The sequence below is a fragment of the Peromyscus maniculatus genome, chromosome 7 (genome assembly GCF_049852395.1).
Source record: "Peromyscus maniculatus bairdii isolate BWxNUB_F1_BW_parent chromosome 7, HU_Pman_BW_mat_3.1, whole genome shotgun sequence".
Taxonomy (NCBI): domain Eukaryota; kingdom Metazoa; phylum Chordata; class Mammalia; order Rodentia; family Cricetidae; genus Peromyscus; species Peromyscus maniculatus.
This window is the reverse complement of record NC_134858.1, coordinates 48,212,076-48,238,372: the sequence shown is the minus strand read 5'-3', so window position 1 is coordinate 48,238,372 and position 26,297 is coordinate 48,212,076. Positions and strand designations below refer to the sequence as shown.

The following is a 26,297-nucleotide window of genomic DNA, read 5'->3' as shown; positions in this document are numbered from 1 at the left end:
CAACAGTACTGCTTAACAGAGTTCTAGAGCAATGTTTACTGTTGCTCATTCAAAAGTCAGCTCACGGTCTGACTGATCAGATTTCAGGCCACTTAAAGCAGCTTCGTCACACTATAAGCCTGTCAACGAACTGAGGCAGCCCTGTTCTCCATACCACCCTCTTGGAGATGCTCATGGACCAGAAGGATAGCTGAGGCATGCTCCTGAGTCAAAAGACACAAGAGAATGAGCAGACCATGAAAGGACTTTTCTGCTACAGGCTCCTAAAGTTCTGGTTTAGTCTATGGATTAATCAAGTCTCCTGGCCCAGAGAAACATATTCAGATTTTTAGTAAGGGGAACTGACTATATTAGCATAATAATGGCTATATGTATCCTGGGAAGTGTGAAGAATTGGGGTCACTGCTGCAAGTCACTACACTCAGTTTACTGTATATGCTAGCAAAGCCAATATGGACCAAAGTCAGAGTACCGCAGGGAGAACTCAAGGCACAATCTAACTATTTGAAACAAAATGGTCATTTCATAAGTTGCAACAGATCTTGTGACATTAGAAAAAATCACCTAAACTGACATTAAGTCAAATGTAACTGCACGTTTACATATCCTTGACAGACCATCACAAAACTCTTAAGGTAATTATTAATGCCTCCAAGAAATATAATGATAATGCCAAAGGTCACACAGACACACAGACACACACGGCGGCATTCTAAACAGAACATCAGGCACCACTCCAGTGCCCTACCGCCACAACAGCTGTTGCTTCATGGGGATACGTTCTAGGAAGAATAGTTGTTAGTTGTGAGATTTTTAGTGAGAACACAGGGAAGGGCTGCTCGTCCTCACCCTGTCTGCTGCTTTCTGCAACTGCAAGAGCTCCTGCTATAGTCTCAGCTGGAGCTGAGGCTGATCCTGTTCCTACCCCTCCTTTATTCTGGGTCTGTTCGTTTAGAACTGCAGTGGTCAAGACCGTGGGGGCACCACTGTTTCGTCTTCAAAAGATTCTATTTTATGTGTTTGAGTGTTTTTCCTGCATGTATGTGTGTACATGTACCACATGCGAACCTGGTGCCTCTTTGGGCCAGATAGGACAGGGGATCCCTTGGAATTGGAGTTACAGGTGGTTGTGAGCCACGCTGGTGCTGGGATAATGTGTGCTATTAACCACTGAGCCATCTCTCCAGTCCCATCTTGCTTTTCTGACTGATCTTCTGAAAAGCTACATGAATAGGTAAACAGAAGCAAACTGAGACCAAAATCCAGAAGTCCAAAGCCCAGATATGGCTTCTGCTATGGTTCACATTATAGCATAATGGAAAAGCTAAAGAACCCTTGGCTTTCTAGTTAGTCCATAGTTTTTGTTTTGTTTTTGTTGTTGTTTGTTTGTTTGTTGTTTGACAGGAGACGGGCTCTATTGTTTGAATGTATTTGAAAACACGTCTACCTTAAGACACAGATATAAACACAACTATTGTGAGAGTTTAAAGGGAAGCAGACACTTTGGCTAGGTTGGTTAAGAAAACTTTTATGGGGGGAAGGGTAGGATCATTCTTTCCTAGGTGAGTCATCTTTCTGTCCACCAAAGGTGGACTCCACAAACCATTCCCACCTCCCAATATGTGTCCTGTACAAAGCAAATGGCTTTCTGACTGAGATTGGGAACACTTTCGCTTCTGGCGGGGACCTCTTAGGAACTCCTGCCCTACCTCCTTTCCTGGAAGCCCCTCAGTCTGAACCGCTCGCTCCTAGTCAGTAGACACACCGACTGCCTGAGAAACCTTTCCTCCCTCATCCTCGACCCACTTGGTAAGAACTGGGTGTAGTGATGAGGACGAGGGATGACACTATTTGAAGATACTGTATCCACTTCCTGGGAGTTCAGACAATCCCTAGTGGGGTTTTTCTCTCTCGTAGGCAAACTCAGGATCTCCCTGGGCGGCGCTCTCTGGAGAGCTGGCCCCTTCCGCTGCCTGCTCCCTCCTCTGAGCTAGCAGTTTTTGGAGCTTGGAGCACTAGATCCAGCAGCCATCGGGGGCGGGCCAGCCCAAGGGGCTGCCTTCCCCGCAGTGACGTCCCAGGAGGCGGAGGGGCAACCAACTAACGGACTCTGCGCCCTCCCGGACTCCTCCCAGTCAGTGGGTCCTTCGGAGATGCGGCTGCCTTGGTGGCAGTTGCCCAAACGCAGCCGCCTGTTTGCCCACTTCTCTGCCTTAGTTCTGGGGTGTCGGGACGCACTGGAGTCCAGCAATGCAGCCAGGACCAGCGCTGCGGGCCGTGTTGCTGGCTGTGCTGCTGGCAGAACCGCGGGGTTCGAAGGGTCGCCTGCTGAGCGGTGAGTGTGCGCCCTGGGGAGAGGGCTGGTGCCCAAGCGCCTGGGGTTGATGCGCTCAGTACACTCCAGCTGTTGAGGACTGTCTTCAGGGCCACTGCACCCCTTCGCGTAGTGAGGGAGTCAGCGATCCCAAGATCCACTCCGGGACCCAATCTGCCCTTCTGAGTTCTCTGCTTCTAGGGAGCAAATGTGCAACCAGCTCCGGTTCCTGGGGCCGCCCTGGGTATCCTGCAACGCTAAAAGTCCATTCTCTGCCAGGGGTTACCAAGGGGTGAGTGGGAGGACGTAGCCTGGGTGGGGCCGTGGGCAAACTTGGGCCAGTTGAGTTCCCCACCGCCTGCACCCTTGAGCACTGCTGCCCGGTGCAGTGTTTGAATCCTTCTAGCGGTGGCAGCGGATTCTGGGTCTGCGGGACTGTGGGAAGCCTACCTGTTACTCTAGCTCTCCTCTGAGGGGAGGGTGGCCGGCCGGGAATGGGAGCACTCAGAGATTGGGAAAGCAGACTAGTTAGAACGGGACCAGCCCTGCCAGGCTCCAAGAATGACTCTGCTTCCTTCCTTGTGTGCCGCTGCAGCCTCGGACTTGGACCCCAGAGGAGGTACAGTGCTCTGACTTCTTTCTCCTTCCATTCAGTCTGCATGTCTGGGGGAGAATATCTGTATTTTTTTTTTAATCAGGTCCCCTTTGGCTAAAGAGGAACCGAAGGATGGAAAAAAATGGGAATGTACACTAATCCCAGCTTGTGGGTCTAATTTAAGGACTCTGATTTCAGGATGGGGGGTGTGGTTCGGCTCAGCAGAGGAGCAGGGAGGGTTAGGACTGCATGGCTCGCGCTTGATGGGGATGGGAGACCTCCTGCCTGCCCTTCCCCTTCCTGCAAATGAGAAAAGAAAGACACTTCCTGAAGGCAGGGGAACCAGATGGGTCCTCGGCTGCCTTCCAGCTCTGGCGCTCCCTGGCAGTCACTAGCATACAGTAGGGGATGTGTGCAGCCATCCTGGACCACACAGGAAACACTATTCAAGGTGTTACGCTGTCTCTTGGCAGTCTGGCCTGGAAAGGTGGGACTGCCAGTAAAGGCAACTCCAGTTTCTGTTAAGCTAGTGGCCAGGTTGGGAGAAGCCAGGGCCCCTTTGCCTTCCTCTGCTGCCTGCCTTCTCCTTTTCTCTGGACACCTCCCTCCCTGGTGAGCAAGGCCAGCTTCTCGGCACTTCTCATCCTCTGGGAACCTGTGCTGTTAGAGACTTTTTATTTAGCAGCAACAGGTACAGGATGCTCCCAGCTCCTTGCTCATTGAGAATTTATCTAAGTGTGTAGTTTGGGGGAGAATCTTGTATTGTTTTTTTCACAGTTAGCACTGTCTGTGGTCTTTTGGCCTGTATATTGGACAATTACTCAAAATAATGAACATTGCCTGGCTCCCTGGAGAGCTGAAATATATTGGGGAAGTTGAAACACTCTAGAAGGTCTGGCAAGAGGCTCAGAAACTAAAATCATTTATGCCTTACTCGGTGGCAGCCATTCACACCCGCAGCCTACAGTTTGGCTCTTTTATTGCAAGCGACTAGTCTCCTCGTTGAAATTTGGCTTTTATTTTGTACACCTAAACCCAGAGTCAAGCTGTGGGCTCCTGTGGGTTGGGAACTGGCATTTCTGTATTCTCAGTTCCTAACACATCAGGCAAGGAGGAGTCCCCCAGTAAATGTCCAGTGCACAAAGGGTGACTGGGCTAGGTTTCAGCTGCAGCAGGACTCCAGCCGGCCAGACACAAGCTAAGGCAGCCTGTGGTGGTGAACGGTTTGCTACTTGCTGCTCAGTGGAATCTCTTTCGTTTTTCTGAACCTGCCTTCAGTCCTTCAAGTGTCAATCAAAGGAGACACGGGCTTCCAGTGCAAGCTGAGTCTCTCCGAGAGTGGGGAACCGTCAATACAATTCAGTGACTCTGGTATGACTTCCTAATCAGATCTGATCCTGACTCTGACAGTGCTGCTGAGAGCTGGATGACAAGTCAATTTCTCGAAGCTTCGGTTTCTCATTCACGGAGTGGGGCATAAATGGTCTTGACATTGAAAGACTGTTCTGGGGGGTTAGGAGAATAATCTTTTTCTAATATTTACTTATTTTTATGTATGAGTTCTCTCTCTGCATGTATGCCTGCATTACAGAAGAGGGCATCAGATCCCATTATAGATGGTTGTGAGCCATCATGTGGTTGCTGGATATTGAACTCAGGATCTCTGGAAGAGCAGCCAGTGCTCTTACCCACTGAGCCATCTCTCCAGTCCAAGAATAATCTTTTATAAAAATAAAAAATAAAATAAAACCTTTACCATAGCTAATGGGACATGGAAAAAGTTCGGTTAAACTCTAGCTATTATCTTTAGGTCAGAGACCTGATTATCAGTAGCAGAAAAACCCATGGATGCTCTTAGCTTCTGCTCACATCAGAGGCTGAGCAAGTGAGTTCCTCTGTATTGATAAGGGGCTTCAGGGAAAAGGAATCCATGACTGACTTGAGAATGCCCCTCTATACTGAAGGAATCATTTAACAACAATGCCTATTCTAAGCCCCCTTAATTCCCTGGGACTTCCAAAGGGCATGAATGTCTTATTTGTATGCATGAAGTTAAGCCATAAGTATTTACCTATTCTCTTTAAAATACAGAAACATCTTCAGCAATCTGCACTGGAACAAAAACACTGATCCCCTACACGATACAGGCATCAAAGTTTAAAGTCATGGTTACTTTGTGTTGTAAAGGAGTACTAATTTTCTCTAGAAACTTTGAGTGATAACCATCCACAGATGAACCATCAGAATTCCTGCCCAGAAACAGCTAGGTACATCTGCCCTGGTCTCCTTTCTTGGGGCACTGAAACAGGTTGCCTTCTTTTTCTCCTCTAGGGCAGCTGGTCTGCCGGGGAGGGACTCGGAGGCCCTGCTACAAAGTCATTTACTTCCGTGATGCTTTTCAAAGAGTGAACTTTGAGGAAGCCAAAGAAGCCTGCAGGAGAGATGGGGGACAGTTAGTCAGTATCGAAACAGAAGATGAACAGAGACTGATAGAAAAGTTCATCGAAAACCTCTTGGCGTCTGATGGTGATTTCTGGATTGGCCTCAGGAGGCTGGAGGAGAAGCAGGGCAACAGCACAGCCTGCCAGGACCTTTATGCTTGGACAGATGGAAGCACATCACAATTCAGGTAAGTGGGTGGGTCCCACAGCAGCTGATTCCCTTGACACAGCTCAGAAAGCAGTCAAGCAGGACCCACAGTGTCAGATTCATGAGAAGGTCTGGCAGTAACAACAGGATGGTTACTGATCAGAGCAGTATGGGAAAAAAGCGGAGAACTCAGCCTTGACTTGGGCCCAGCAGCACTTTTCCCATGGCATGCCATGCTAGGCATCTGTGGCTCTGGTTCTCTGGCCCTTGGAGCTAAGACTATGTTGAGAAACTGAAGGTACATAAAGATGGGGCCAGGGTAGGACTCCAGACCACAGGGAATCATGATATGGGCAAGAATCCATCTTACTCTGGACTGACTAAGGGTGGAGACTTCAAGAAAACTACAGTTTGTAGGAAACTCCTAAACACACAGCATGAAGATACTGACGAGCACTCACACCCCACAATGCACCATGACACTGTCATCATCTCTTCCTAAAAAACACAGGGACATGGACAAACATTCCAAAATATCAACGTTATAAGACGAACATGGGAAAGGAAGGGGGACAATGTACCAAAGAGTTACTCTCTATATGATAAAGAGTTGTATGTCAATTTAAATATAAAGATGATAAAATACAAAGCCTCGGAGACAAAAAGACAAAAGACCTAAGCAGAGAGCTCACAATGAAGAAAATCGAATTTGCTCTACAATTATATGGAAAATGTATAGTCACCATAACTCAAAAGCACAAAGATTAAAAAATAGTTTATCTGGGCTGGATCGATACCTCAGTAGTTAAGAGCACTGGCTGCTCTTGTAGTGGACCGAAGTTTAGTTCCCAGCACACACATGGCATCTCATAACTGTAACTCCAGTTCCAGGGGGAATTTTCCTCCCTCCTCTGGACTGTGCAGGTACTGCATGCACATGGTACGCAGACATGCATGCACATGGTATGCAGACATGCATGCACATGGTACACAGACATGCAAACAGCATGTCCACTCTCACTCTCTACTGATTACTTATAAGACCTCATCTTCATAAAAGTTGTAAAAGAAACTCCTCTGAGATTCTTACAGCCTTCTTTTCCTGGAAGAAATTTTGAAAGAGAAGGTTCAGAGTAGGAAGTATATATCTCATCACTGCAGATGATCTTAGAACCACAACTGACACTTGCTGACATACCACCTTTACTATCCCATAACATACCCCACCCCTTCTGCTGGTCTCAATGGCTGACTTAGTAGCATAACCAGACCGTCATCTCTGAAGAGCATGAGGCTCTAGTCAACTTGCACTTTTCAGCCTAGAGTTAATATGCCTTCTCATTGACTTTCAAAAGTAGGACGTGGACATGAAGATACTCCCAAGTACATGACCTGGCAGGCTCTTCCTACCAATAACATACAGCAGCAAACCACCTCCTCCTAATACAGAGTAAATAACCTCCTGCCTAGAAACTGACATCTCTTCTGCTGATCTCTGAACACAGAGATCCCAGGTGCCACATGGTAACCATGGCTTGTGGCTTGATTAGACTCTTGCTGTGTTTCCTAACGGAAGTATTCCCCTCTGGAAACTAAGTGACTGCAAACTCCAAGAGTATAGCATTGCAGAGAGGAGAAGTACAAACTCCACAAGTGATGATGGTACTCAGTGGAGGGACTGCTGCTCTTAACCCTTGGCTTCAGACCCATGCATTCGACTCTTAGAGATACAGGGCAATGGAACTTGTTGCTTTAAAGTATGCGCTGCTAACTGGAGAATGATGTCCCTCCCCAAAGTTCAATTACCTTGAGGCTGATGCTTCAGCTGTATTTTCAACAAGCTCTTCCATGAGTTGAGCTGGCAGCTTTGGGATGGGGGTCAAATGTAATCTGACAAGGAATTCCCATGATTAGGGGCCTAGTCTCACACCTTCTTTGCTACAAAATAGGTCTTTTGCCTGATGAGACTGTATTTGGGGTCTTATTTTGACAGATAAGACACTATTTACACTTTTGGATAGTGGATCTGACTAAAACCCCAAGGCAGAAAAAGCAAACTCAATGCCCAGATCATATCTATTCCTACCAAAATCAGTAACTGTCCCATTTCAGGGCACATTGTAGCTAACTTACCACCAAGTGTCATGTTTGTCTCCTTAATTACCAGTGCTATATTATTCCCTTCTCATCCTCCCCAGCCTGTTGGTTTCAATGGCTGGCTTACTGGCGTTGCCAGACCATCTCTGGGGTCACCTTGAACGACTCAGGCTGGAGTTAGCATCAGTCTTAATATGGGTCTCTATTGCCGGAAGGCTGGATGTTTGTCCAGATCAGTCTTGTATACAATCCAAACTGTTGAACCCATGCAGAGCCTCCATGGTTATTGTTCTTATTTATCTATTGAGATACTATGGGTGTGGCTGAGAACAGCTGGTTGGCATCATTTGGCTCACTCATTTTTGTCTCCCTGGTTGTTTAGTGCCAGTTCTGTAGAAGATACTCCCTGATGAGCTTATCACATGCTAAAAAAATTCTCAGACTTCACGCTCACTTCTTTATCTCTGTTCACTTCATTCTATCCAAGATGTCATTGTCTCCAACCTTCATTCTTTTTCTTTTATATCTTACTAGTTGGTTGTGCATCTTCATTTGACCCAAGTTTCATATGTTTTAACCTCCAAAAACTTCTACTTCCATATAAAGTGGCTAATGAGGTATACTAACTAAAGCTCTAGCCAGTGGGAGGCTGTCCCCTCACCACTGGATTTCAAAGCCACCCCTTAGTGCAGCTGTGGTAAAGTCATTTCAGCTTCTTTGACTTCACTTAGACCCAAGATTGAGCTAGCTGTATCAACTAGTCACAAGGGACTCTTCTGCTCACAGGGGTGTGAGCTGAAGAAAGTACAATTGTGAGAAACACCTGAGCCCAGACCTCCTTAGACTCCCTTTCTGCTCAGAATCCCACTCAAAACTGCCCATCTGTCATACAGACCACAGCAGTACTGTCGGGTGAGAAATACGAAAGCTCTGGAACCCAAAGAGACCTGCCAAGTATTATGCTTCCTTTAAATTATTGTATGATATAATGTTTTTTTATTTAATTTGAAAGGGATGTTCTTGCATTGTCCAGATCACTAGACATCTATACATTCCAGCAAAGTGATAGGTCCTGAATATTCATTAAATTTTACTCCAACTTTCTGGAATACACGAGTCTTACTAAAGTCTCCTTTTTTCCCCTTGCTTATCTGGTGCAATGGGCACAGTGGTCAGCGGTATAATGGACCAGTATGATTTTCTTCACAGGTCATAGGAAATCCAGGTATTATAACTGGGTGTGAGGAAAAAAATCAAAATAAGGCAAAACCCTAAGTGTAAACTGTGTCCATTTCTGATGACTGTAAACTGTTCCAGAGTCTCTTGGGTGTGTTCACCAGATCTGCATATTTCTCTAGCAAAGATATCACATATAGAATGACAGCCACAGTTGGGGGCTGCAGGGTTGAGTGTGTGCTCCTCTTATATGAAACTTTAGTCTGCCTGGGCTTCAGAGGAGTCAGACAAGTGAGCTAAGCAGAGATATGATGGGAGACAGCACTCTGCACTACCAAGTCTTCAAAGTGCAACTCCTTCTTGCCAACTAACTCTAGATAAGGTGCTGTGGTGAGGGAATGCAGTTTTGGAGGTTTATGCTCGGAGTTCTATACTATGGTGGCCTAAAAAGTCAATGGGGAACTATACCAACTACTAAATAGGTCTATTCAGAGGCCCTGGGTTCCATCCTCAGCAACCCCTAAAAATGGGATAGTTGAGGCACACGGGTATATAATGGGATCCTTCCTACTCCAGAGGTAGGAGCTAGAAGATGAGGTTCATGTTTGGCCTCAGCTGGCTAAAGGCTCATCTGGAAGGGCTACACTAGACTTTATCTCACAACAACAAATGAAAAAAATAGAGCCAATTTATAGATAGATAGATAGATAGATAGATAGATAGATAGATAGATAGATAGATAGATAATAGATAGATAATATTTTTTGGAGCTGGGCCAATGACTACTGGTTAGGCCCACGGTGAGATGACTGATTAAACAGCTTGCCCCAATGTGCTCCCACTCTGACATGTGGCTTTGATGACATCAGTGCCCATTATACCTTATGCTTAATAATTCTAGCAATATATAGACATATCCCCCTTCCCAAGTGTATGGCTATTTGGTTAAATAGCCAAAGGTCATCCTGGAGAAAGAACAGAAGAAATTCTTACTATAGACACCTGCCACAGCATTACAGGATTTTCTTCCTAGACATCCGGCCTTTCCCCTTACTTGTGAGTTACAATTCTGAAAACTGGCTTAAGTTCAAAAATATTATCTAGAAATCAATCAATCTCTCTCTTTCTCTCTCTTCCCTCCCTCCTCCTCTCTACCTCCTCTCTCTCCCTCTTGAGATGAAGTAACATAAAGCCATAAAACTATGGGGAGGACCAGTTGTGCTGAAGTTAACTAATGAGGCACAAAGCCCAGTCTCCACCAAGGCCCCAACCACATGTTCATGCATAATATCCAGAGTTTTATTATAAATTCAGCTGTTGTTCAGGAAACTCTTTTAACACAGTAGGTGCAACAAAGGATCTTCCTTTCAGCAGACTGCAACGCAGGACTAAAGCAGAGTCACATTGTATTGCTACCAGAAGACATGTCTCTTAGCCAACTCTCCTGTAGAGAGGCTTGCGAAGACATGGGCAGAGCAGTAGTGTCTAGATAAAGTCTGAGAGTTGGAGCTAGCCCTGGAAAGAAGCAGATCAGGTACTCAGGCAGACTGTAAAGCCCGGCCCTCAATTGACAGATGAGGTAAATGTTTGCAAACTTCTATTCTGTGGGCTCCAAGACCTTATCCTGGTTCCCACATATTCAACAAGGTGGCAGCACCACTCAGTTCCAGGAACTACTGGATGGTAAAGCTAAACCTACTGTGAACCCTTTCAAGGAGCTAAAGAGGCAAAAGGAAGATACCTCAGAGTGAAGGCAAGGGGGTTCATTTCCCTGATCCTGTGCAAATGATTTGAAAACTATTGAAGACCAAGATGGTCTCCTATCCTCTCCCCAGCCCCTCTCCTGCTTTGGCAGCTTCTATATTTTAGGATATCTCCTTCAGATATCTCATCTTCTCATCCATCATCTGGGGCTGGTGTGGCAGAGGTAGCTATTGGAAAGTAGCAAGATAGAAGCAGGGTGAGCTTTGAGAAAGATATGTCATGTCTCTCCTCAGTATGTATGATCTCTGAAAAGATAGAATCCAAGCCCAAGTAGCACAGAGCCAAAAGAGAAGGCAAGCATTAAGATCTTCTTCCAGACTAGCTCCGCGCTAGCTGCGACTGCTCATAATTATCTTGCAGACAGAAGAATATAATATATTCCTCCCTGCAAAGAGGTTGTGGCAAATGTCAGATGATTGATTGTGACAGCCACACTGGATCAACAGCGTGTGTCTACTCTTTGGCAGTGCTTCAATTCCTCCTTCTCTCTGTACCATGTTCTGAAACAGAATCTGACACTTACGGTTCGATGGAACCTCATGAGAAAATAAAGACATGGAGGTCTTAGAGTGTGTTTCTCCCGTTGTCTCCATTGTCCATCCTTTTCCTTCAGGAACTGGTATGTGGATGAACCTTCCTGTGGCAGCGAGGTCTGCGTGGTCATGTACCATCAGCCATCGGCACCAGCGGGCATCGGGGGCTCATACATGTTCCAGTGGAATGATGACCGGTGCAACATGAAGAACAATTTCATTTGCAAATACGCTGACGGTAACGAAACTTTCCCCCAGTTATATGGCTACATTTCCAACTTCTTTCCCCCTTTCAAAAACAGCTGCTGGTACTAAGAACTTATTCTGTACTCACTGAGAAAGCTTGTTGCAAATGCCAGCCACACTAAACTTTGAGCTTCTTGTAGATGGAAATGTGATGACACTCCATCACTGAGAACTAGTTCTAGCAAAAGAGAGGCTGTCAGATGCAAAAGAAGAGATGAGAAAGGAAAGGATCTAATTGACTTAAGATAAAAAAGCAAGACTTACAGCAGGCGGTGGGGTGCACGCCTTTAATCTCAGCACTCTGGAGGCAAAGGCAGGCAGATCTCTGTGAGTTCGAGGCCAGCCAGGTCTACAGAACAAGTTCCAGAACGGCCAAGGCTACACAGAGAAACCCTGTCTCAAAAAACCAAAAAACAAACAAACAAACAAACTAAAAAAGCAAGACTTATGTGAGTATCTGGTACAGGCCTCTGCTGTGAACAAGACAAACTACTCCTTCCATGTGTGGTTGGCTGTAGGAGCCGAGAACAAGCTGATGGTTACTTCTGCAAGTCCTCCAGCAGCCACATGAGATTATTTCCTGGAATTTAAGGAAACATACTAATGACCAGAAAAGGCCAGTGACAAAATGTCCCAACTTTACTGCAGTCATAGACAGCGGGCACTTTGATAAAGAAGTTTAAAAGTCCCCAGCCACCCACCACCTTGCAATTAAACTTGCATCTGCTCCCAGAGCTGCAAAGAGTTGGAACTGGCAACAAGCCCACAGTCTCACTCTGCTAAGTTCCTAGACTCCTTTATTAAAATCAATTCAGAACTAAACTTACACTCATTCTTGATGTGTCCCCGAAGTTTCTCACTTCCTGAAAGCCAACTGCTTGGCCCCAGTTCCACGGCCTTTCCCAACAGGAGTAGAATGACTTGCTGGGTGTATCTATTATAATTTGGGACTAAATACTATCGCCATTTTTAGCTGCCTGAACTACATTATACTTTGGTGACAATTTAGTGCCAAAAGAATGTTTTTCCTCACCCATTCTAGCCTCAGATGAACTCCTCTCCATGGCCTGTCTCTCCTCGCCATACACAGTTGCCTCAGGTAGAGAGAGGCTGCAGAGACCCAGACTGGCTTAGTAGGCCACCTTCCCAGAGAAGTGAAAGAAAGCACTGGTTCACAAGCTTTCCATCTTTCGTCACTTTTGTTTATTCGATTCTAATAACTTCATGGTTTAAATATTTGTACTTCTTAAAACATAATTCTTTATGGATTCTTTGCAAATTTCACATCCCGCACCTCAATTCCGCTCACCTCTCAGCCCCTCCATATTTTTCCTTCACCCCTGCAGTATGTCCCCCAAAATTAATTAAAAACAAAACAATCAAAAACCCACCTCACTCCTCCATCTTTCCAACACCTCTTCATTTGTCCTAGTGTGAGATGATATGCCATGTGGTACACCCTTTTGTCCAATCAGCCCCACCCACAGAATGATTACTGCAATGAGTCCTTGGTCTGGTTCAAGGCCTCTGGTTTCTGTATGCCATCATCACTGGGCCCACATCAAAACTCACCAGATTTCTTAATGAGAGATTTTGAGATTTGCTTTAATATCCTTTTATTTTTCTAACTCGGTTCTTTTCTAAAAAGACATAAATTACCTATCACTTTTATTATTGCTTGAATTAGCTTGATATCTACAATAGGAAGCTCTACCACCCCTAAACCTAAAAGAACAAAGCAAGGGAATCATTTTAGCAGAACCCAGAGAAAGGACCCTCCCAACAGAAGCAGAAACCACAGAATACAGCTGCTGACAAACCATACTGACAAGAAAATGAGCATGAAGAATGCATGCCAACCTCTGCCTACCCCAACCTTCTGACCCCTGCCTTTGCTTCCCATTGGCTAAAGCCAATAAGACACCAAAGGACAGGGGTGCCCCAGTGACATAGTCCATGGAGATCAGCCTCCCAGGACATATAGATAAGATCTTACAGAGGTAGATAGGCACATGGAGAAGAACTAACACTGGCCTTTGAGAAGCCACACCCCCACAAGATAAATTCTTTCAGCTTACCATGCAAGGGAAAGGTCCTCATTTTCCACCTCACCTCCTAGCACTCTCGACTCCTTTCCTTATCCTATTCCAATACCTCTGCACTCGGCACAGTTCCTTGAAAGCTCTTATCTGCTTCTTTCTCTACCAGAAACATCTCCCCCATTCCCAGTCAACTCATCCTCACCCTTCAGGCTTCAGGTTAAGCATCACCTTCTCTCCTAACAACTAAATGCAGCAAGTCACCCTGATTGCATCCTAGTCCAAGAGGATGGTGATGACAGTGATGATAACAGTGTTCTGCAAGTGACATAATTTTGTCAGTTGGCAGAATGTGAATAAGGTTTGTAGATTAAATAACAGTATCTTACCAATGTTGATTCCTTGGTTGTTACTTCTGTGATTCCCACAGGATGGCACACTACCCTCCTAATATTATGACACACTGGTAAGGAACTGTGTGAGGGAGCGATCATGTCTAAAACTAGATTTGGGAATGTGATCATGTGGAATAGGTGACACAACAGCCAGATTGTGTGCTAAAGAGACAGGAACATTCAGTGGTATGACACAAAATCATCTGAGGTGTGGCAGAGACTGTGCAGGGAACAATGGAAATGCTGCACTGTGCACAGATGTGCTATACTCAGGGCCACAGTGCACAGATGTGCTGTGCTCAGGGCCACTGTGCACAGATGTGCTGTGCTCAGGGCCACTGTGCACAGATGTGCTGTGCTCAGGGCCACAGTGCACAGATGTGCTGTGCTCAGGGCCACTGTGCACAGATGTGCTGTGCTCAGGGCCACTGTGCACAGATGTGCTGTGCTCAGGGCCACTGTGCTCAGATGTGCTGTACTCAGGGCCACAGTGTCAGTGATCAGAACTACAGGAGATGACTGTATGTGGGGATCACAGGTGTCAGAATATAAACTCTTCAACAGACTTAGAATCTTTCACATGTGTTGTTTTATCTTTGCTAGGTAGCACAATTATGCCTGTTTATGATTTTAATTTTTATTTAATTTTATTTAGTTGACATTCCTTTCAGCTAAATATTAGCTATGAAATTTAAGCAGGTTATTTAAACTCCCTTTATTTTAGTTTCTTCATGTATAAAGTAAGAATAGTAATAAGGCTCCCTTATAAGCCTGTTACCAAGATTAATTATTTTTATAAAATGCTGAGGATGGTCTCTAGCATCTAGTAGGCACTCTGTGGGTAAGTTTGAAAAGTAAATAATAAACAGACTTATATCATGTCTATACATACATATGTAAAGAAAGAAGATTAGGGCTGGAGAGATGACTCAGAGGTTAAGAGCACTGGCTGCTCTTCCAGAGGTCCTGAGTTCAATTCCCAGCAACCACATGGTGGCTCACAACCATCTGTAATGAGATCTGGTGCCCTCTTCTAGTGTGAAGGCATACATGCAGACAGAACACTGTATACATAATAAATCTTTTGAAGAAGGAGGAGAGGGGAGAAGAAAGAAAAAGGAGAGGAAAGAGAAGGAGGAGGAGGAGGAGGAGGAGGAGGAGGAGGAGGAGGAGGAAAAGATGATGATGGTGATTAAGTATTACTTCCCTTCTGTGTTAGCATAAGAGACTCAAAGCTAGTACCAGGTCAGCCAACAGCAAAAACATTTGCCATAAGTTGTCTGTATGACTTAGAAGCTCTTAGACATATTTTAAGTATCTCAAGGCTAAGAGTTTCTACCTTGAAACCGGGCAATCCCTCAACTTTCACTTCCTGAAGACTGTGTTTTTGTTGCTCTCTGAAATGTCCTCAGTAGGAACTGACAAAATATCCTGGACCATTTAAAGACATTCTCAGGCAGGAACTGCAGTGGAGGCGTAGGGATCAATGCTGAAGCTCAATGAGCTCCATGCTGATAAGGTGGAAGTTGTATGACAGCACACAGGAACTCAATATACTATTTTTGTGTGCATTTGGAAAGCCTAATATTAAAGTTCCTAAATGCTTTTAAAAAGACACTGAAGTAAAGATGAAGGAAGGCTAGTATTCATGTTCAAGTAACTCTTTGACTTAGGCAACCTACCTCTGGTATCTGATAACAATAATTAATAAGGTGACAATAAATAGAGTTTATTGGAATTAGATGCCACACGTTAGCTGATTTCATTCAGATGAAGGGAAATGTAAGCATTGTTTTTGTTTTTGTTTTTGTTTCTTTCTGCTACAGAGAAACCAAGTACAACACCTTCTATAAGGCCTGGAGGTAAGTCTGTCATATGAAATTTGGGTTAATTTGGGCCATTTCACAGTCCCCTTCATAGATTTAAAACCAGGCCTTTAGAGCCAGTTATTCAGCAGGAAGACCGCTGGTGTTTGCCCAGGCAAATTGGGCAGATATCTGTCACATCCAATTGTGGCAGCTAGCCCATCATTCTCATTCTCTGCCCACTGTTATCTATGTTGGTCAAAACTGAAAAGTAATGGTTTGAAAATTCCATTGTGGATGCTTATTATAATTATTAGCATTTTGTGACTATAAAAGGAGTAATTTAATCTAATGAAGTAATCAATGAGCCCAACTGATTATTTATGGTCCTAGCAGTGAGCCATTTTACCTCCCCTATGTACTTTAGTCCTTTATATTGCTTGTTGGCTGTTGTGGTGCCTGATCATTGGCAAAGTTCTCACCAAAACTATGAAGACATGTCTGGGGAGATGCTCTGTGGGTGAAGCGCTCACTGTGCAAGCATGGGGACGGACCTGAGTCAGAACTCCAGAATCCATGTCCAAAAGCTTGGCACAGTGATGGGCATCTCTGGGGAGGCAGAGACAGGGTTCACCTGCCAGCCAATCTACCTGAATATGCAAGCTCCATGTTCAGAGAGACTGTCTCACAACACGGGGTGGGGAACAGTAAAGGAAGATGTCTGGTGTCACCTCTAGACTATGTACACACACACAAAACACACAGATACATATTTTTGCACATACATACACAGGCACACACACACACACACACACACACACACACACACTGAAGACAAACTTCTAGTGCAACAAATTCAAACTTTACTGTGTTTATCAATGGTCAAATCACTACTGTTTTCTTGCATACCACTCTACATGTGGCAGGACCTCAGAGCATGCCTGGACTATAGCACCTTTCTTCAGGCTCTCAAGTCCATATGTGTCTCTCTCAGGTGAAGCAACTGAGCCAGCAACACCATCACTTCCAGAGGAAACACAGAAAGAAGACATCAAAGAAACATTTAAAGAAAGCAGAGGTACTGGGGGAAAATAGACAATGGGACTAGAAATTACCTATGGCTAAACTTCCTACTTTCTTCTTTATGCAGCTCCTTAAAAGGTGAAATTGGGCAGAGATCTGTGACATTGCAAACACCATATTAATTGCAACCATGAAATATGCAATGGGTACTATCCTAAGACTACTGAGACTAGACAAGAGGTAGAAGGTTGTGCCTGTCTCTGTAAAGGCAAGACTTGGGAACTTTCCTGACCATCGGAAGTGGGATGGCATAGGGACTGAAAGAATGGATATAGAAAAACAAGAGTGAAATAACCCAGCCATAATACATACCATCTGGGATCAATATTCATCTGTGAACCAAACTGAGGAAATGGGAAAGATAAACATCTAAAAGGCTTCATCATAAAAGGTAAAAAAGTTGGGGTGATAAACTGGAGTGCTAATGAGCTTTTGACCTCACTCTCATCCTGAGTTTCAAGAGGGAAATCTGGGATTTTGTCACTGAGCAACTTAACTTTAAAAAAAAAAAATGTATCTGTGCTTCAGTTTAATCATTTAGCATTTTTCATACCTAGTTGACAGCATTATCAACTTCATAAAGTAAAGTGTACTGTTTTACTGCAATTCAGTTCGGACACTGAATATCTATGCAGATTCCCCCCACAGCTTAAAGGCATATTCCACACCTCTCACATCAGACATCAGTCACAGGTCTTGAAGTCCTCAGACCACCTGCACTAATATTCAACTGACTACACATTCAGTAGTGCCCACCAGCCCTGTCAGGCTCTTCAATTAACTAGAACTCACAGAATTTTGGAATACAGTGTCTGCACATCTTATTATACAGGATCCAAATTGAGAACAACCAAATAAAGACCCAGCCAGGGCAAGGTCTGGAAGGGTTTCAGATGGGGTCTTCTGTGTCATCTCCCCGCAGTGGAATCAGGACTATCAACCTCTTTGTTACAGTTTGACTCTAAAATATCTTCTGAATACTCATGTATTGAATGTTTGGTCCCCAGGTGGTAGTGCTATATGGAAGATTCTGAAAATTTTAGGGTATGGGTCCTAGCTGGAGGAAGTGGGTCACAGGGAGCATGCCTTTGAAGCTTATATGTGGTACCTTGAATGTTCCTTTTTCTCTGTGTCCTGTTCACCATGATATACACAGCCACCTCTTCCTCTACATTTGCTTACCTCCATGATGTTCTGCCTGATTTCATGGAGCCAGTCAGTAAGCCCTGACCTGAAACCATCTTTGGTCTTTTTTTTTTTTTCCTTTTATTTTATTTTACAATACCATTCAGTTCTACATAACAGCCACAGATTCCCTTGTTCTCTCCCTTCCTGCCCCCTCCCCTTCCCCCCAGCCCACCCCCCATTCCCACCTCTTCCAGGGCAAAATTGTCCTTTTGGATAATTGGCTCACAGATACACAAGAGTAAACAATATACTTCTGCTGGTACACTGATGTGGTACCCACCCAGGAAGCTCCATTAGGCTTTGGTGTCCAGAGGAGATCACCAGAGCTAATAGATGCTTTTTTCTTTTCCAGGGGCTGCTTTGAATCTTGCCTACATCCTAATCCCCAGCTTGATTCCCCTTTTCCTCCTACTAGTGGTCCTTTCAGCTGCATGCTGGCTTTGCATCTGCAGAAGGAGGCAAGTACAACCTTCATCATCAACACCTTTGCTCCCTCTCACTCTTTGAGATTTGGAGGCTGCCCAGTTGGTGTCCTTAAAAGCCATGAAAACTCCAAGAGAAGGATCAGTGCAGAACTGAGAGTAAACCGTGGCTGACTCAGGACTCTAGGTCCACATCAGGCAGGTAGCATTCAGCTGAGCATTTGTGCTAATTTGTGACTAAGCCAGTAGTCCTATGTCCTTTCTTTTCTCAGTGCGTGGAAGATTTTTAAGCAATGTGGAAGGTAAAACAGTGTTATTCACTTCCTGTGCACCCATGTATTACCTAGCAAAGTGCTCTCCAAAATGTAGGTCCTTATTCCAAAAAAGTCTGTTGAGTAAGGAATGACTAATGGACCACATAAAAACTATGTGTTCCAGAGCATTCTGGGAAGCATCTGATACAAAGTCAGTCCCTTCAGAATGAATCAGCCAATTTTTTTTTTTTTTTGAGACAGGCAGATGTAGGATCACTATGATCATAACAGTTTCCTGGTTGTCTCCTACCCGACCCACAAAACCTATAGGTGTAGGTAAGTGAGAAGTAGAACTAGGTCACTTCCTGAGGTTACTCCCTCCACTTCAGTAGGAACAGGGGTACCCTAAGCTCAAATACTCAGCCTGGTTCTCTTCTTCTAGAAAACAAGAGCAGTCAGACCCTGGCACAAAGGAGCAACACACCATTTGGCCCACTCCTCACCAAGAAAACAGCCCCAATCTAGATGTTTACAATGTCATTAGAAAACAAAGTGAAGCCGATTTAGCTGAGCCCCGGCCAGACCTGAAGAACATCTCATTCCGGGTGTGTTCTGGTGAAGCCACTCCCGATGACCTATCTTGTGACTATGACAACATGGCTGTGAACCCTTCAGAAAGTGGGTTTGTAACTCTGGCAAGTATGGAGAGTGGATTTGTGACCAACGACATTTATGAGTTCTCCCCGGACAGAATGGGGAGGAGCAAGGAGAGTGGATGGGTGGAAAATGAAATATATTACTAAGACATGTGAAAAAAAAAACAGCAAAAATGAGAAAAGAAAAGCAAACGCCTCCTGTTTCGTATAAGGAAAATGTTCAGAACTTTTATGAAAATGCTAGATCAGTTCTTAGGGTGAGCACAGAATCTCCACAAGTTCCTCCTGGGTCCCCAAGTTCTGGCTATACCCCTTATCCCAGAGCCTTCCTCAGCTCAGCCTTGTGAGAAGGCACCTTGCCCAGGGGCTGCTATACAGCAGACCCTCAGCAACTGTCAGCCAGCGGGTTACAACTGATGCTTTCACCAGTCAGGGGAAAGATGTGACCAAGGAGCTTGGAAAGCTCCCTCTAGTTTCTGTTCTCCTTGCTCTCGACAGCAACACGTGCAATCACAAAAAGACAGACACTGTGGAATCTTTTCAGAGCCTATGTATGGAAGCTCCAGGCTGGCCTGCACATCAATTCCCATATCTGCCCCCTCACCCCAAATAAAATCCAATGAAAAGCAGGAAGCAGAATGTTAGTCAGTGTGTGTTTACAGTCCTTCCTTTGCATGTGGCCTCAGGGGACCTTTTTTTTTTTTTTTTTTAATTCTCCCGACATCTAAACTTGGAAAAACCCAACTTGGAAATTACTTTAGAAAGTAAAAATGAAGCTTGCGCTTGCTTCAGGGCTCCTTGTTCTCCTGGCTCAGACAGTATGCGTTGTTCTGGGGATGGGTGGCAGCAGCATTGGAGACTGTGTAGGCAGAAAGACTGGTGAGAGAAGTAGACATACTAAGGATAAGAAGAAGCAAGCTTCTCATTCCCAGAGAAGGCAGTCACAGGCATCAGAGGGAGAAAACTGGAATAGACACTATCATGTTCGGTGCAAATAGAAAACAGTGGAGTGTAGCATGAATCTTAAAAGTTCTTATTAATAAAATCAAACCCGAGGCCAGTTATTGGGGTCCATGCTGGTAGATCAGAGAGACAGAACAAGCCATAGCTATCTCACCTCGCCGGAACCTCAGCTGGTCTTGTCTCCTCAGACTGGAGGCCTCTGAGTCCTCATCCGGAATGGGTCTCAGCTGAACTGCTGCTCGAAAGCCTGAAGCTTAACCAGCCACATTTTTAACCAGCCAAAATCTTCTAGTTTCTGGTCATCACGCCTTATATATCTTTTTGCTTTCTACCACCACTCCCTGGGATTAAAGGCTGGCTTTCTGGGATTAAAGGCGTGTGTCACCATGCTTGGCTATTTCCAATGTGGCCTTGAACTCACAGAGATCCAGAGGGATTTCTATCTCTGGAATGCTAGGATTAAAGGTGTGAGTGCTACCATTTTCTAGCCTTTGTATCTAGTGGCTGTCTGTTCTCTGACCCCAGATAAATTTATTAGAGTACACAATATTTTGGGGAACACAATACCACCACAGTGGAGTCACTTTGGGACTCTCCATATTGAGTATACATATAGATATGCATATATTCTCCACTAAAGAGACCCAAGACTTCGTGAAATTGGATGACTCCAGGACAGACGCAGGAAAAAAAAAAAAAACACGAGTTATCTGAGTAATAAAAAGTAACATACATAGGTAGAATGAACAGTTCCATTGTTCTACAAGAGCAGCAGTGACCTGCACAACACAATAGCCTATTACTTATTTATGAGTAACTACAAGAAGGGAGCTCAGGGCAGCAAACACAAAGTCATGATAAGAATATGAGGATATTTATTACCCTGGTTAATCAGTACACATTTCATATGTATTCTGATAAGTCACACTGCTGTTAAAGTCTTATATTTAAAGAGACTGGGAATGAGAGTGGTCATTTGGAAAACTTTATACCAGCAACAAGCAAGAATGATTGGAAATCAGAAGATCACAGAATTCAGTTTACAATGGCCTTTGTTAACATGTGGGATAATTTGAATATCAAAATCATTAACAGTAAAATCAACAAGAGAGTGCGACCCATTAGATAAGACAGAAAAACATGGGTGTGTGTGGATACAAAATAAATGAATAAATTAAAACTTTGATGAGGAATGGAATATTTACATGATTTCAAGTGCCTCGCCCACAAAACGATCATTAATTACCAAAGTGACACCACAGGCAAACACTGATCAATGTGAATATTGTCAATAACGGAGCGTACTGAGGTTAGGGCCCTCATATCATCAAGGAAAGACGGCATCACATCTGTGCTGTTTCAGCCAAAGTGTACAAGCTGATCATAAGGAAGCCATACACAAAAACAAGTTCATAGGCAATCTGCGAAATACTGGACTGCAAACTTGAAGTCTGATGATAACGAAAGCGAAAGCAAGCCAGGGGTAGCTGCAGTTCGAGGGCAGTAAACGGGGTGGTAGCTAAAAGCACTACTTGATTCTGAAATAGATCCCTTTTTCCTGGAGAGGAAAATATGGGAACAAACTTGGATGAAGTCTGAGGATTAAACAGTATAATGTGTTAGTGCTAATTTCCTGATCTTTATGATGCATTGAGGATATATCCTAACAGTGGGAATGTCTTTGTAGAAAATGCACATCAAAGTAATAAAGGACAACGGACCATCAGGTTAACAACTTTCTCTCATGTGCTTTGAGGATGGAGGAATGCTCTTTGCACTGTACTTGCTATCTCTTCGCCTAGTTAGAAATTATTTAAGGAAAACCATTTACAAACATCAGTACTCTAATTATTGATTACATCACTTACACTATGCCATCCATGCATCTGAGCTCAGCACACATGCTGTGGCTGGGAGCATCCAACAGTCTTTGATCCAAGACAAAAACAAATGAATTTCTGATAGAGCCATCATCATAATCCAGCCCCAGAGTCTGGCCAAGCTCACAGATCTTTGTCTTGCCCTTAAAGGCATCAGGGAGCTGTGATGAATTACCTTAGTCACCCTGCAAAAGCCAATTCGGAGACTCCTTTCCTACAAGATTCCCTATCTTTCCCCTTTGGAAATGCAAATAAGTTGTGTGTGTGTGTGTGTGTGTGTGTGTGTGCGCGCGCGCGCGCGATCTAGAATAAATAAACATTAAGGTGTCTTTCAACTCTAAAATCATTTTATTTCAAAATGATGTTTTTCCTAACTTACTGAGTATATTACAGCCTTCCAAACATGTAGTAAGAACATGCATAATGGCAGAGACATTGTGCCATTAAAATAAGAGATTATTATGGGGAACTGCACCCTAAAAGGTGAAGCCAATTCTGTACAGACCTTTGTTTCTTTCTACAAAAGACCAGGAAATAGTTACTAATTGCTAAGTGATCTTAAGTTATCATTGAGTCCTGAGTTTGAACATTAGAAAAGGTAGTCAGAATGAGTTATCAGATCAGGGACATTAGGAGAAACAAGTTTCCCAAAATATAGTAAGGGCAGTTATAAAATTTCCGAGAAAATGGAATTATTAAATATATAACAACCTCCTGAATAGGTACTTGAACATTTTCTAGCATTTACTTATTCTAATCAGAAAAATTAATCTACCTTAAGGAGTTAAATTTAGTACTAGACTGTTAATCTCTGTTCTCACAAGTCCAAATAGACTTATAACTGCTTAGCTGTAGCAGTAGGAAAAGTCAGTACATTAACTTTGCCAGAAAACTGGGGGCAGCTTTCATTTTTTGCCACCAGGTGGCAGTATTAAGATGTCATAGAAATCTTGACCAATTCTAATCTTCAGTTTGTGTCAAATTCCTACATCAATAGCAAGAAGGGGGTCGGGTAAGGAAAAAAGGAGAGGTAACACAGTAGAATGACGTCGTTAAGATCGTGGGCTCGGGCATCAGGTGTCTAGGCTCCCAGTCTTCCTTCTACCACTTACTGGCTGTGCCATTTTAAACGAATTACTGCATTATTGAAGCCTCCATCTCTCCTTCTCTAAAATGAGACTCATAGATTCTGAGGAGACCATTCAGCCTGTAAAGAGCTTGCCACACAAGCATGAGGGTCTGCGTTCAGATCACAAGCACCCACAGAAAAAGCAGAGCTAGCAATGCTCCCTATCACAGGGAGACAGAGACAGGGTTATTCCAAAGGCTCACTGGCCAGCCAGACTACCTGACCATCTCCAGGCTCATCCAGAGACCTCGTCTCAAAAAATTAATAAATAAGGTGGGAATCAATAGAAGAAGAAACTCATCTTCAAGCTCTGGCTTCTTCACAAGTACGTAGGAACACACACACACACACACACACACACACACACACACACACACACAGTGTGCTTGGTATATCTTAAGGGTTGATTTATGTATAGCCCTTAAGTTTTTCATATACTGAAAGTTCGAACCCCCTTTAAGAAACCCTTTCGGGGGGGGGGGACACGAAGTTCCACTCCTCGCTGAGGGCTATTGGCACTTGACAGCTGCTTTGAGAGGGAGAGTCAGTTCTCTTTAACAGTGTGACTCCTAGTGGATCAACCACTCTTCAGAGCAGGCCCCACACCCAAGTGTATTTGGGCAACATACATTGGACTCAACAGATTTGGGGTTGTAGTGAGGTGGGGGCAGATCCAGGAGGAGTTGGGTAATCAAAATACATGGTATGAAATTCTCAAAAACTAACAAAAAATTTTAAAATAATAATTAATAATAATCTAAATACATAAAAGAAATTTCTTTTTTAAAGATTTATTTACTTACTGTGTAGTGTTCTGTCTGCATGTATGCCTACACACCAGAAGAGGGCACCAGATCTCATTACAGATGGTTGTGAGCCACCATGTGGTTTCTGGGAATTGAACTGAGGACCTCTAGAAGAACAGCCAGTGCTCTTAACCTCTGAGCCATCTCTCCAGCTCAAGAAACTTCTTTTATGAGACATTGAAGGTCTTAGTTAAGAGGGGGGTCATTAAGACGGCACTCTAATTCCAATGACTAGCATCCTCATAAAAAGGGACATTTGGAAATGGCTGTGCACATGGGAAGAACAAGATGAGAAGATGGAGCAGAGCAAAGCGATGCTTCTACAAGCAAAGGAGTACCAAAGATAGACAGACACCAGGTGAGAGCTGTGGACAAGTGTGGTGTGTCTTTTGCAACCATCAGAAGGAGCCAAATCTGCCGTTGCCTTGATCTTCGACTTCTAAACCCCCAAACTGTGAGAAAAAATACATTTCTTTAGCTCAATCCACCCAGCTGTGATACTTGCTTCTGGCAGCCTAAGCCACTACTATAGCACATGATAAGAGCTCATTAAACAATAGCTAATACCAGCCCTGTACACCTTTAATCTCCTTGCATAAAACAATAGTTTTTTAACTGTCCAAAACATTTTACCCTACACCACAGACCTCCTTGCTGCATCAATCTAACCTTAACGCCCAAGGCAATGCTTAAGAGTAAATAGATTATCCTTAAATAGGCACCATTGCAAATCACCCCAAATCCTCCTTCCTGCAGAGAGAGGCCCACCCCTATCGGTTAGGCTGCCATGCTGTCCACGGTTGTGTGGATTCAGAGCTGCCTGCTCTGTGTGCATGATGCAGACAGAACATGAGGGAGTGTTACCTCCCAGGGTGGCCTCAAATGCTCAAAAGGTCCACACCTAGCTTGAGGCCACAAATCACCTCCAGGACAGACACCACCCTTAGTTTAGAGAAGAGAGAGAGAGAGAGAGAGAGAGAGAGAGAGAGAGAGAGAGAGAGAGAGAGAGAGAGAACACAGAATGCATGAGCCCCTGGTTAGAATTTTAACTAAAAGGAATCGTTAGTATGCCATCCTCATTTAAGTGTTTACTTGAATGAATTTATCAGAAAATAAAAGACATCCCAAAACAACTGGGGAAAGCTGAACCTAGAATGACAAAATGAAAGCTTTGTTTGTGCTACTGTTAAGAGTGGTGGTGAGGTAACATTTTACTGTTTGTTGTTTGGTTTAAAGAGACGGTCTTATTGGTTAGAGATCTGTCTGGGGCTGGTGAGATGGTCCACCGGGTAAAGGCACCTACTGCACAAGCCTCACAGCCTCAGTTGCTTGATCCCTGGAAGCCACGTGAAAGCGGAAGGAGAGAACCAACTCCACTGAGCTGTCTTTTCACCTCTACATGTGTGTCATGATATGTGGGCCCACATATACACACATCATTTGTGCACGTGTATACACACACACACACAATTATTATTATTTACTTTTTTAATGTAAATATTTTAAAGATGTGTAGGTAATATGATCCAATGTCTTTAAAAAAAAAAAAAAAAACATGCTAGCAAGAACCAGGACGGGACAAGGAGTGCAGCAAGACTAGAAGACTGGGTCACTGTATTCATCTCCTGCTTTTATGTGCTTGAAAGTTTCTATTAGAGTGAGTGAGTGAGTTAGTGAGTGAGTGTGTGTGTGTGTGTGTGTGTGTGTGTGTGTGTGTGTATGCGCGTGCGCACGCACGCGCGATAAAAGTAGAAAACGAACCAAGAGGGGAGGAAGAGCTCCTATGGGGGAAGTAGTGAGCATTAGAGTAATAGAATGTGGCATGGCAGCCTAAGGGGAGACTGTGTGTGGGGAAGAGAGGGACCAACAAGAAAGGGAGGAGTGTTGGAGAATATTAGTTCAAGATGTGTTACATTTGTTTATGCTGTGGAACATTTTTTTAATGATGCAAAAATGTGTCGCATTCTTTTATATTGTATTTGTTTAACTCTGTGAAGCTGTGTTACTCTGTCTAAAACACCTGATTGGTCTAATAAAGAGCTGAACGGCCAATAGCAAGGCAGGAGAAAGGATGGGTGGGGCTAGCAGGCATCGAGAATAAATAAGAGAAGGAAAAAAAGATGGAGGAGGAGTAAGAGAAGGAGGAGGAGGACATCAGGGGCCAGCTACCCAGCTATAGAACCAGCAACAGAGTAAGAAGTAAAGAAAGGTATTTAAAATGAAGAAGATAAAATAGAGAAAGATAAAAGCTCAGAGATAAAAGATAAACAGGAAAATTTAAGTTAAGAAAAGCTGCCTAGAAACAAGCCAAGCTAACGCCAGGATTTATAAGGAAAAATAAGCCTCTGTGTGTGATTTATTTG

At 44.0% G+C, this 26,297-nt stretch overlaps 2 protein-coding genes across 5 annotated transcripts in view; one reads left to right on the top strand and one right to left on the bottom strand.

The window, feature by feature from the left end:
- Positions 1-26,297, bottom strand: part of Btg4 (BTG anti-proliferation factor 4) — a 125,213-nt gene that overhangs the window by 61,371 nt on the left and 37,545 nt on the right. The gene's annotated exons all lie outside the window — the stretch shown is intronic.
- Positions 1,977-21,312, top strand: Layn (layilin). Of its 3 annotated transcripts, none has more exons than XM_006972327.4 (7): positions 1,977-2,335; positions 5,241-5,538; positions 11,149-11,306; positions 15,575-15,610; positions 16,548-16,631; positions 18,177-18,282; positions 18,943-21,312. In XM_006972327.4, the coding sequence occupies exons 1-7, from the start codon at positions 2,251-2,253 to the stop codon at positions 19,301-19,303; spliced, it is 1,128 nt and encodes a 375-aa protein (XP_006972389.2). In that variant the 5' UTR covers positions 1,977-2,250; the 3' UTR covers positions 19,304-21,312. The 3 variants fall into 3 exon arrangements, with proteins under 3 accessions (XP_006972389.2, XP_076431472.1, XP_015842374.2); XM_076575357.1 differs by lacking the exon at positions 1,977-2,335 and adding an exon at positions 2,653-2,933; XM_015986888.3 differs by lacking the exons at positions 1,977-2,335; positions 11,149-11,306; positions 15,575-15,610 and having other exon boundaries at positions 5,284-5,542; positions 16,519-16,631.

Coding starts and splice junctions, on each gene's coding strand:
- Layn (XM_006972327.4), top strand. CDS start 2,251: ATGCAGCCAGGACCAGCGCTGCGGGCCGTGTTGCTGGCTGTGCTGCTG. Junction 2,336..5,240: donor GAAGGGTCGCCTGCTGAGCG/GTGAGTGTGCGC, acceptor TTTCTCCTCTAG/GGCAGCTGGTCTGCCGGGGA. Junction 5,539..11,148: donor GGAAGCACATCACAATTCAG/GTAAGTGGGTGG, acceptor CTTTTCCTTCAG/GAACTGGTATGTGGATGAAC.